The sequence below is a fragment of the Eubalaena glacialis genome, chromosome 18, assembly GCF_028564815.1.
Source record: "Eubalaena glacialis isolate mEubGla1 chromosome 18, mEubGla1.1.hap2.+ XY, whole genome shotgun sequence".
Taxonomy (NCBI): domain Eukaryota; kingdom Metazoa; phylum Chordata; class Mammalia; order Artiodactyla; family Balaenidae; genus Eubalaena; species Eubalaena glacialis.
In genome coordinates this window covers 15,915,115-15,927,466 of record NC_083733.1, presented here as the reverse complement: position 1 = coordinate 15,927,466, position 12,352 = coordinate 15,915,115, and the positions used below count along the sequence as shown (strand labels likewise).

At 43.1% G+C, this 12,352-nt stretch overlaps 1 protein-coding gene across 3 annotated transcripts in view; it reads left to right on the top strand.

Annotated features, from left to right (window-relative positions):
- ZFHX3 (zinc finger homeobox 3) overlaps nucleotides 1–12,352 on the top strand; it is a 252,974-nt gene that overhangs the window by 201,408 nt on the left and 39,214 nt on the right. For 2 of the 3 annotated variants that reach the window (XM_061174008.1, XM_061174010.1), the window contains one exon: nucleotides 1,562–1,669. In XM_061174008.1, the coding sequence (XP_061029991.1) occupies nucleotides 1,562–1,669 (108 nt within the window). The remainder of the gene's footprint in view (nucleotides 1–1,561; nucleotides 1,670–12,352) is intronic. The other variant, XM_061174009.1, reaches the window with a different exon arrangement.

Genomic DNA, 12,352 nt, shown 5'->3' with positions numbered 1-12,352 from the left:
TTTTTACTTCCTTTGTGAGATGAAATTTAGAAGCTATTTTCTGGAGGGTCGGAGGGTATTACACCTTGAAATGTTGAAAAGTAGAGTTGGGGCTAGAGGGACCTAGGGTGATGTTGGAATAACTCCAAGTTCATGGACCTGGATTGGACCGTCACCTCTGGTCCCGTGGATCTGGTCTAGCGCTGGCCTCGGGTGACAGACGTGGGCGGCTGGGTTTCAGTGTCTCCACACTCAGGAAGGTGTGCTCTTCAAAGTCTCCTAATAATTTAATCATCAACCCACCTTGGTTTGCCTGCCTTATTCATTCATTTAACCCATTCTTTTTTTTTTTTTAAACTCTTTTTTTAAAATTTATTTATTTATTTTTTTGGGTGTGTTGTGTCTTCGTTTCTGTGCGAGGGCTTTCTCTGGTTGCGGCGAGCGGTGGCCACTCTTCATCGCGGTGCGCGGGCCTCTCACGTTGTGGAGCACAGGCTCCAGACGCGCAGGCTCAGTAGTTGTGGCTCATGGGCCCAGTTGCTCCGCGGCATGTGGGATCTTCCCAGACCAGGGCTCGAACCTGTGTCCCCTGCATTGGCAGGCAGATTCTCAACCACTGGGCCACCAGGGAAGCCCAGCCCATTCTTAATGAATGTTTTAGATAATGATCCAGAGGGCCAGGAGATCAAGGGAGAAATGTCTCACTTCCTTTCCCTCAGCATCCAGAGAATCATATCCTCTTCATTCCCACTCCGGCAAGCAAGTGACATTTTACTTCGCGAGTAACCTAATGTTGGAAATGACCATTCTTCTCCCTTCACTAAAGCATTGTGTGTTGAGCTGGAGAGAATTTCCTTGGTTCGTTTTAAGCCAGTGGTGGGTAAAGAATGGAATGACTTCAAAAGGGAAGTGTATGATTCTGATATAAACTTTTTTCCCTTTCTCTACAACTCTAGCTTCTCGCCACTGATGCCCGGCATGCCCACAGATGTTTGTTTTCTAGACCTCTTCACATTGATGAAATCATATCGCTGATATTCTGTGACTCTTCAGAATATGAATGACTGTAATGACGTCCTGCCACAGTCTGGCAGGTGCACAGGCACCGAGAGGCCTTATGAGGGATCAAAGATTGGGTCTAGTCTAGTTCAATGCCAGTTTGCAGTGTGGTAGGAGCTAGGCAAGAAGCAAACCTGTGGCTCCTTTTTTGTGTTTGCAAGTGTAAAAGACTTGCATGCGATTTCAGATAATCGGATGGAGTTATTTCCTCAACAGGATTGGCTTTTCAATGAGAAAGGCTCAAATGAGGCATTCAGAACCCATCTGGAAATACCAAGTTTCCGCACGTCTAGAGCAAGTTGTGGTCTCACGCCAACGAGTGGGGAAGGAAAGCCCCCGCCGCTTACCCAGACCTCGCATAGTCCGTAGTGCGGTCGGCCTCTCAGGGGCCACTGGGAGGGGAGGCGGGACAGTCATTGGCTGCCTGTGTTTTGTGGTTGGCACTTCTTTGCAGTAGGAGGCAAGAGTCCTTCATCTTCTGTCTACTTTTAATCCTTGACATTTTGTTTTTCTTCTCTTTCAGAAGAAGCCATTGAAGATGTTGAAGGGCCCAGTGAAGCGGCTGCTGACCCCGAGGAGCTTGCTAAAGACCAGGAGAGTGGAGGCGAGAAGGACCAGAGCAAGTGGGCAGGTAGGCTGTGTGGCTGCCCTCCAGCCCCCGGTGCTTCTCCCCTGGCCGAGTGAGGCCAGCAGGTCAGGGGCAGGCGCATCCTTAATCCACCCAGAACAGCTAGGCTGGTTCTGTGTGGGTGGGAGATGGACTTTATTTTTGCTTTTTTTCAGTAGTCACCTTCCTTCTCCTATTATGTTATATTAAGGAATTTTTAAAGTTGTTTGAAATGGCCCCCAAACCAGCTTGTTTATCGAGTGAGCATCCAGGTGTTTGGCCCTGTCCTAGGGGCTGCTGTGTTTTGAGGTCACATTTCTTTGGCACCTCCTCCCCGTTGTTGTTTTGCCCTTGATGTGATTCTTCCTCCATGGAAGGTCCAGGGCCCTGTCCCACCTGCTCCCAAGCCCCATGGAGGGATTTGCTGTGTGGAACTGGATCAGTGTCACCCCTGAATCTCTAAGGAGTCAGCAGTGCAGGGTGGGCTTCATCCTGCATTTGGGGGCCTGGGCAGCTCTGCGCGTTCATGGTGTCCTACCTTGGCCTCAAAGGGGAGGCAGGCAGTACAGCCAAGGCAGGAGGATGTCTTACCAAAAGCAGGAGAAATTGAAGAAGTCAGGAAAGGAAGTGCTATTTCTGGAAAAGCTGGTGTTGAGAGAAGGGGTGAATGACCTTCTCGCAAGATGATAGGATTTCTGTATCAAGGGAAAGAATTGCTGAGACTGAGAAGAAGAGCTTAGGTCTTTTTTGAGGAGGAGCAAAGTCTTTTTTTTTTTTTAACATCTTTATTGGAGTATAATTGCTTTACAATGTTGTTAGTTTCTGCTTTATAACAAAGTGAATCAGCTATACATATACATATATACCCATATCCCCTCCCTCTTGTGTCTCCCTCCCACCCTCCCTATCCCACCCCTCTAGGTGGTCACAAAGCACTGAGCTGATCTCCCTGTGCTATGCAGCTGCTTCCCACTAGCTATCTATTTTACATTTGGTAGTGTATATATGTCAGTGCTAGCGAGGCCATTTCTGAGAAGACTTATCGGGACAGAGAAGTCTCCCAGAAACCACCACCATAATTAGAGGAAATGATATGACAAGCAACAGAAATTATTTTATTTGGTCAACCTAATTCTTACTGCCTTCCATTATTAATATTGTAATACTTTTTTTTTTTTTTTTTTTTGAGGAAATGTTTACCTTCTGGAGTCCATATTGGTTGGGCCTTTGTTACTTTTCCAGGCATGACTGTTCTTAAATCACGTTCACTGTTGGCCTTTACTATTTAAACAAGATACAGAATCTTGGAGAGAGGCCAGGGGAGAGCAATGAAAATGACTGAAGGCTGAGAAATATTGCCTCTAAGAAGAGGCTGAAAGAAATTGGGGCTGTTCAGCCTAGGAAAGAGAAATTTGAGTGTAACAGCTTCTAAGTATTGGTAGGGACCCGGCCCCGCAGGTGATGTGTCACTGTCCTGCATGTCCTGGGCATCCTGGCAGCTGAGGGACCGGACGGGCACACTGGACGAATTTTACCATCTGTGCTGCTCACGGTCCCCATTTGAACTGGGCTCTGTGGTGTCCAGAGGCCTTTGCTTGAGCTAATACGGAGGGCCACAGTGAGCTAGCTCCCTAGGAAGATCTGGAAGGTGGGACCAGTGAGTAGGGGATGGAGGTCCGCGCTCGAAGGCCGTTGAGTGTGTGGGGAGGATTGTCCTGTGTTGCTTCGCATGGATCAGGATCCCAGACTTTGCTGTAATATTAAGATCATGAGATCTAAACAAACTTTGCAGGCAGCAATGTTTAATACACATCTGCCTGGAGGAAGTGAGTTGGGGAAGAGGATTTCACAGACACAGTTTGAAGACTGAGTCACCTTCCACGCCAATCCGTCCTTTGTTTTCACGATTTGGGTGCCTGGTTTCTTTTTATTTTATTTTATTTATTTATTTTTTGGCTGCTTTGGGTCTTCGTTGCTGCACGTGGGCTTTCTCTAGTTGTGGCGAGCGGGGGCTACTCTTCGTTGTGGTGCGTGGGCTCCTCATTGCGGTGGCTTCTCTTGTTGTGGAGCACGGGCTCTAGGCGGGCAGGCTTCAGTAATTGTGGCACGAGGGCTCAGTAGTTGTGGCTCACGGGCTTAGTTGCTCTGCGGCATGTGGGGTCTTCCCGGACCAGGGCTCGAACCCGTGTCCCCTGCATTGGCAGGCGGATTCTTAACCACTGCACCACCAGGGAAGCCCACGGATGCCTGGTTTCTAATCCTGCCTCTGCCATGTACTAGCTCTGTGACCTCACTGCAGGTACCTTTCTGTGCCTCAGTTTTCTCCCATGAGATGGGCATTAAGAAAAGCCCCCACTTCCATGGCATTGCTGTGAGGGTTATTTGAATATGGGAAGCTTGGAACAGTGCCTGGTGTATAGTAACTCTGTATCAGGAGGGTGTTTTTGGTTTTGTTTTCAGTTTAGTTAAATGAAATGAGGAAACCTAGTGGCCGTTTCTCTTCGGGTCCTCCCATTTGAATGTAAAACTGTTGCCAGGCAGTGTTTTTTGAGAAGCTGAGGGGAACAACATAGAAGGATTTCATGGGATGGTGCAAATGGCATGTGGTGCATGTTTCCTGCATTCCGTGTGCTAAGGACACTGAGAGAACAACAAGAAGTAGCAGCCATCTGCAGAGCTGTTACTGTGTGCCAGGCTCTGTGCCGGGCACTTTGTATGTGTTACTCTAATCCTTACACCAGGTTAGAGCAAGCTTTGTTGGGGGTGGTTCCATTAAATCTCATTCAAAGTGTTTATAATTCAGTGGGAATGTGTCCTCACAGCACTGGCAGACATGCCGGGCAGTCAGGAGACTACATGAAGACTTAAAATGAGCACCCAAAAAATCCAGTGTCTTTAATAAGGCTCCACTTTCTCATTCAGTCATTCAAGGAACATACTTAATCTTTATCCGTATGAGAGAGAGAGGGGGAGTGAATAACTCAGGGATACATCTTGCCAGTTGCACAGTAGTAAAGGGCGAGGGGAAAATTCTTCCCTGACTTCTGCAAGCGATCCTCTTTTGACCTGAAGCATAATTTTGTCTATATTGTTTGAGTGTGTAATGACAGGCTTTATTAAGGTGCTTGGGCCGATTTGATCTTGGAATCGATTTAGGTGCCAGCAACCTCTCCTGAGCTTTCTTTGGGATCCTTAGTATTTTATAAAAAATGTCTGCGTTTGTTCCATTCACTCCCTAAATTGAGCTGTTCCTATCTGATTAAATGTGTTGGGGAGTGCTTCCTCCCGGCAAATAAATAAATAGTGATTTCACAATTTGTCCTGTTGATTAGTGGCTTCTCAGGATGCAGATTAATAATATTTCAAATGGACCTGGATAATTGGCATTTTCTCAGCTATTGATTATGTAGTTTGGGGTTTGGTGCAGGAATGGATAAGCTTTACTAAAATATTTTTTGTTATTTATTTTTACATTGGAATGGGATTCCTGATTTACATTTATTTATTTATTTATTCATTCATTCATTCCTAACATTTATTTTATTCTTTTCTTTAACATCTTTATTGGAGTATAATTGCTTTACAATGTTATGTTAGTTTCTGCTGTATAACAAAGTGAATCAGCTATATGCATACATATATCCCCATATCCCCTCCCTCTTGCATCTCCCTCCCACCCTCCCTATCTCACCCCCCTAGGTGGTCACAAAGCACCGAGCTGATCTCCCTGGGCTATGCAGCTGCTTCCCACTAGCTATCTATTTTACATTTGGTAATGTATATATGTCAATGCTCTCTCTCACTTCCTCCCAGCTTACCCTTCCCCCTCCCCGTGTCCTCAAGTCCATTCTGCACATCTGCGTCTTTATTCCTGTCCTGCCCCTCGGTTCATCAGAACCATTTTTTTTTAGATTCCATATATATGTGTTAGCATACGGTATTTGTTCTTCTCTTTGTGACTTCCTTCACTGTATAACAGACTCTAGGTCCATCCACCTCACTACAAATAACTCAATTTCGTTTCTTTTTATGGCTGACTAATATTCCATTGTATATATGTGCCATATCTTCTTTATCCATTCATCTGTCGATGGACACTTAGGTTGCTTCCATGTCCTGGCTATTGTAAATAGAGCTGCAGTGAACATTGTGGTATATGACTCTTTTTGTATTATGGTTTTCTCAGGGTATATGCCCAGTAGTGCGATTCCTGGGTCATATGGTAGTTCTATTTTTAGTTTTTTAAGGAACCTTCATACCATTCTCCATAGTGGCTGTATCAATTCACATTCCCACCGACAGTGTAGGAGAGTTCCCTTTTCTCCACAGCCTCTCCAGCATTTCTTGTTTGTAGATTTTTTGATAATGGCCATTCTGACTGGTGTGAGATGATATCTCATTGTACTTACGATTTGCATTTCTCTTATGATTAATGACGTTGAGCATTCTTTCATGTGTTTGTTGGCAATCTGTATATCTTCTTTGGAGAAATGTCTGTTTAGGTCTTCTGCCCATTTTTGGATTGGGTTGTTTGTTATTTTGATATTGAGCTGCATGAGCTGCTTGTAAATTTTGGAGATTAATCCTTTGTCAGTTGCTTCATTTGCAAATATTTTCTCCCATTCTGAGGGTTGTCTTTTTGTCTTCTTTATGGTTTCCTTTGCTGTGCAAAAGCTTTTAAGTTTCATTAGGTTCCATTTGTTTATTTTTGTTTTTATTTCCATTTCTCTAGGAGGTGGGTCAAAAAGGATCTTGCTGTCATCTATGTCACAGAGTGTTCTGCCTATGTTTTCCTCTAAGAGTTTTATAGTGTCTGGCCTTACATTTAGGTCTTTAATCCAGTTTGAGTTTATTTTTGTGTATGGTGTTAGGCAGTGTTCTAATTTCATTCTTTTACATGTAGCTGTCCATCTATGCACCACTTATTGAAGAGGCTGTCTTTTCTCCATTGTATATTCTTGCCTCCTTTATCAAAGATAAGGTGACCATATGTGCATGGGTTTATCTCTGGGCTTTCTATCCTGTTCCATTGACCTATATTTCTGTTTTTGTGCCAGTGCCATACTGTCTTGATGACTGTAGCTTTGTAGTATAGTCTGAAGTTAGGGAGCCTGATTCCTCCAGCTCTGTTTTTCTTTATCAAGATTGCTTTGGCTATTCGGGGTCTTTTGTGTTTCCATACAAATTGTGAAATTCTTTTGTTCTAGTTCTGTGAAAAATGCCATTGGTAGTTTGATAGGGATGGCACTGAATCTGTAGATTGCTTTGGGTAGTATAGTCATTTCCTCAATGTTGATTCTTCCAATCCAAGAACATGGTATATCTCCCCATCTGTTTGTATCATCTTTAATTTCTTTCATCAGTGTCTTATAGTTTTCTGCATACAGGTCTTTTGTCTCCTTAGGTAGGTTTATTCCTAGGTATTTTATTCTTTTTGTTGAAATGGTAAATGGGAGTGTTTCCTTAATTTCTCTTTCAGATTTTTCATCATTAGTGTATAAGAATGCAAGAGATGTCTGCATTAATTTTGTATCCTGCTACTCTACCAAATTCACTGATTAGCTCTAGTCGTTTTCTGGTAGCATCCTTAGGATTCTCCACGTTTAGTATCATGGCATCTCGAACAGTGACAGTGTTACTTCTTCTTTTCTGATCTGGATTCCTTTAATTTCTTTTTCTTCTCTCATTGCTGTGGCTAAAACTTCCAAAACTATGTTGAATAATAGTGGTGAGGGTGGGCAACCTTGTCTTGTTCCTGATCTTAGAGGAGATGGTTCCAGTTTTTCATCATTGAGAACGATGTTGGCTGTGGGTTTGTCATATGTGGCCTTTATTATGTTGAGGTAGGTTCCCTCTATGCCTACTTTCTGGAGAGTTTTTATCATAAATGGGTGTTGAATTTTGTCAAAAGCTTTTTCTGCATCTATTGAGATTATCATATGGTTTTTATCTTTCAATTTGTTAATATGGTGTATTACATTGATTGATTTGCGTATATTGAAGAATCCTTACATTCCTGGCATAAACCCCACTTGATCATGGTGTATGATCCTTTTAATGTGCTGTTGGATTCTGTTTGCTAGTATTTTGTTGAGGAGTTTTGTATCTATGTTCATCAGAGATACTGGCCTGTAGTTTTCTCTTTTTGTGACATCTTTGTCTGGTTTCGGTGTCAGGGTGATGGTGGCCTCATAGAATGAGTTTGGGAGTGTACCTCCATCTGCTGTATTTTGGAAGAGTTTGAGAAGGATAGGTGTTAGCTCTTCTCTAAATGTTTGATAGAATTCGCCTGTGAAGCTATCTGGTCCTGGGCTTTTGTTTGTTGCAAGATTTTTAATCACAGTTTCAATTTCAGTGCTTGTGATTGGTCTGTTTATATTTTCTATTTCTTCCTGGTTCAGTCTCAGAAGGTTGTGCTTTTCTAAGAATTTGTCCATTTCTTCCAGATTGTCCAGTTTATTGGCGTATAGTTGCTTATAGTAATCTCTCATGATCCTTTGTATTTCTGCAGTGTCAGTTGTTACTTCTCCTTTTTCATTTCTAATTCTATTGATTTGAGTCTTCTCCCTTTTTTTCTTGATGAGTCTGGCTAATGGTCTATCCATTTTGTTTATCTTCTCAAAGAACCAGCTTTTATTTTTATTGATCTTTGCTATTGTTTTCTTTGTTTCTATTTCATTTATTTCTGATCTGATCTTTATGCTTTCTTTCGTTCTGCTAACCTTTGGGTTTTTTTGTTCTTCTTTCTCTAATTGCTTTAGGTGTAAGGTTAGGTTGTTTATTTGAGATATTTCTTGTTTCTTGAGGTAGGATTGTATTGCTATAAACTTCCCTCTTAGAACTGCTTTTGCTGCATCCCATAGGTTTTGGGTTGTCGTGTTTTCATTGTCATTTGTTTCTAGGTATTGTTTGATTTCCTCTTTGATTTCTTCAGTGATCTCTTGGTTATTTAGTATTGTTTAGCCTCCATGTGTTTGTATTTTTTACAGTAATTGCTATCTAGTCTTAATAGTGTTGCGGTCGGAAAAGATACTTGATACGATTTCAATTTTCTTAAATTTACCAAGGCTTGATTTGTGACCCAAGATATGGTCTATCCTGAGAATGTTCCATGAGCACTTGAGAAGAAAGTGTATTCTGTTGTTTTTTGGATGGAATGTCCTATAAATATCAATTAAGTCCATCTTGTCTAATGTGTCACTTAAAGCTTGTGTTTATTTATTTTCATTTTGGATGATCTGTCCATTGGTGAAAGTGGGGTGTTAAAGTCCCCTACTATGACTGTATTACTGTCGATTTCCCCTTTTATGGCTATTAGCATTTGCCTTATGTATTGAGGTGCTCCTATGTTGGGTGCATAAATATTTACCGTTGTTATATCTTCTTCTTGGATTGATCCCTTGATCATTATGTAGTGTCCTTCTTTTTTTTTTTTAAATGTTGGGAAGGCCACATTCTAGATGTATTAGTAACAGTTACTTTTTTTTTTTTTAATTAATTTATTTATTTATGGCTGTGTTGGGTCTTCGTTTCTGTGCGAGGGCTTTCTCTAGTTGTGGCAAGCGGGGGCCACTCTTCATCGCGGTGCGCGGGCCTCTCACTATCGCGGCCTCTCTTGTTGCGGAGCACAGGCTCCAGGCGCGCAGGCTCAGTAATTGTGGCTCACGGCCCAGTTGCTCCGCGGCATGTGGGATCTTCCCAGACCAGGCCTCGAACCCGTGTCCCCTGCATCAGCAGGCAGATTCTCAACCACTGCACCACCAGGGAAGCCCCTAGTGTCCTTCTTTGTCTCTTGTAATAGTCTTTATTTTAAAGTCTGCTTTGTCTGATACGGAAACTGCTACTCCAGCTTTCTTCTGATTTCCATATACATGGTATATCTTTTTCCATCCCCTCACTTTCAGTCTGTATGTGTCCCTAGGTCTGAAGTGGGTCTCTTGTAGATAGCATGTATACATGTCTTGTTTTTGTATCCATTCAGCCAGTCTATGGCTTTGGGTTGGAGCATTTAATCCATTTACATTTAAGGTAATTATCGATATGTATGTTCCTATTACCATTTTCTTAATTGTTTTGGGTTTGTTATTGTAGGTCCTTTCCTTCTCTTGTGTTTCCTGCCTAGAGAAGTTCCTTTAGGATTTATTATAAAGCTGGTTTGGTGGTGCTGAATTCTCTTAATTTTTGCTTGTCTGTAAAGGTTTTAATTTATCCATCGAATCTGAATGAGATCCGTGCTGGGTAGAGTAATCTTGGTTGTAGGTTTCTCCCTTTCATCACTTTAAATATGTCCTGTCAGTACCTTCTGGTTTGCTGAATTTCTGATGAAAGATCAGCTGTTAACTTTATGGGGATTCCCTTGTGTATTACTTGTTGCTTTTCCCTTGCTGCTTTTAATATTTTTTTCTTAGTATTTAATTTTTGATAGTTTGATTAATATGTGTCTTGGCGTGTTTCTCTTTGGGTTTATCCTGTATGGGACTCTCTAGACTTGACTATTTCCTTTCCCATGTTAGGGAAGTTTTCAGCTATAATCTCTTCAAATATTTTCTCAGACCCTTTCTTTTTCTCTTCTTTTTCTGGGACCCCTGTCATTCGAATGTTGGTGAGTTTAATGTTGTCCCAGAGGGCTCTGAGACTGTCCTCAATTCTTTTCATTCTTTTTTCTTTATTCTGCTCCCTGGCAGTTATTTCTACCACTTTATCTTCCGGCTCACTTATCCCTTCTTCTGCCTCAGTTATTCTGCTATTGATTCCTTCTAGAGTATTTTAATTTCAGTTATTGTGTTGTTCATCACTGTTTGTTTGCTCTTTAGTTCTTCTAGATCCTTGTTAAATGTTTCTTGTATTTTCTCCATTTTGTCCAAGATTTTGGATCATCTTTACTATCATTACTCTGAATTCTTTTTCAGGTAATTTGTCTATTTCATCTTCATTTATTTGATCTTGTAGGTTTTTATCTTGCTCCTTTGTCTGTAACATATTTTTTTGTCGTTTTATTTATTTATTTATTTATTGATGGGTGGGCTGTATTCCTGTTTAGTGGTTGTTTGGCCTCAGGCGTCCAGCACTGGAGTTTGTAGGCAGTTAGGTAGAGCTGGGTCTTGGTGCTGAGATGAGGACCTCTGGGAGCCCTCACTCCGATTAATGTTCCCTGGGGTCTGAGGTTCTCTGTTAGTCCAGCAGTTTAGACTCGGAGCTCCCATCACAGGAGCTTGGGCCCGACCTTCAGCCTGGGAACCAAGATCCCGCAAGCTGGTCACTGGGGATTCCTCCTGTCCCCTTAGGTGTCCGTGGTCTCCCACCGGTGCCTGGTAGGTGCCCTAGTTATCCTGATTTCCTTTGTTACGTCTGTTGTAATGGACCCTCTTTGGGCTTCTTTTATTTAGGAGTCAGGTCTTTTACCTTGAGTGGCAGCAAGACAAGCAGGATAGTGATTTGATGCATGAGAGCATCAATCCCATGGTCAGTGGTTGGGTCCCTGCCACATGCGGGGCAGTGGGCAGAGTTCCACTGATTACAGGTTCCGTGAGATTACAGGCCTTTGCCTTCAGGGAGCGTACAACTCTACTGGGTGTTTCAGGAACACCCATGGTCATCAAACAGTATTACTATAGGTCAGTGCTGTGTCGATAAAAATGTTCTGCATCTACACTGTACAGTACAGCAGCCACTAGCCACATAGGGCTATTCAGTACTTGACATGTAGCTAGCATCACTGAGGAGCTCAATTTTAAATTTTACTTAATTTCAATGAATTTAAATTTCAGTAGCCTGTGGCTAGCAGCTACCATATTGGCCAGTGCAGCTAGAGATACTCAGAAGGAGCAAAACCAACTTTGAAGGAATGTGTCTGCAGTTCTCATTGTACTTTCCAGTTATTATTCAGGCTACGTTAAGCTGTAACTGCGTGCCAGATTACACCTGTCCTGCCCAGCCGACGTGCCATGAATGGTCACAGATACTGACCTCCATAGCCCTTGGGTTGGCCTGCGGAGGCCGGGGGCTGCTCAGGCCAGGGGCAAGTGCAACTTCATCTGTTGATACTAATTAGCTATGGTTTTCTGTGTGTGCTGCCATATGAAGAAGAGTTGGGCAGCACTGCTTTATATACGATGATTTCATTTGATTCTCACCCCCAATGCCGTGAAATAGATACTGGAAGGAACCACCCTCTTGTCCCCCCTCCCGCCATTTTGCAGATCAGTGAATGGAGCCCGGGAGAGCTCGAGCAAGTTGCCGAAAGGCATACGAGCAGGTTCGGCTTTGCATACTGGCTCTTCCACGTGCTCTTAGGACAGAGCCCAAGCTCTTAGGCGTTCGTTATACATCTCTCCAAGAATGGACTTTTTCAGTCTAATCATTTGATCCCGTTCTCACCCCCAGTCTGAGTGTAGAGAACAGCACTCTCCTAAAGTGGTGCAGTGGGAAACAGTAACACAACTGCCACCTGCATGTGCGAAATGAGTGGGGCTGTCAGCCACGAACGTGACTCGTCGTAAGGCAGCGTCGTGCTCAGTCTGAAAGCAGGTTGGTGAAGTGGAAAGAACTCTCTATATTTGGAGTCAGGAAGCCCACCAGTTAGCCAATGACCTTGGCCTCTGGGAGCCTTGGAACACAGACAAGTGACACCCACCAGCCGCAGCCTGGGTTCCATGATGGGACGTGGTGGCACGTGGACAAGTCCCTAGTAGACACCTCGGGTCACGT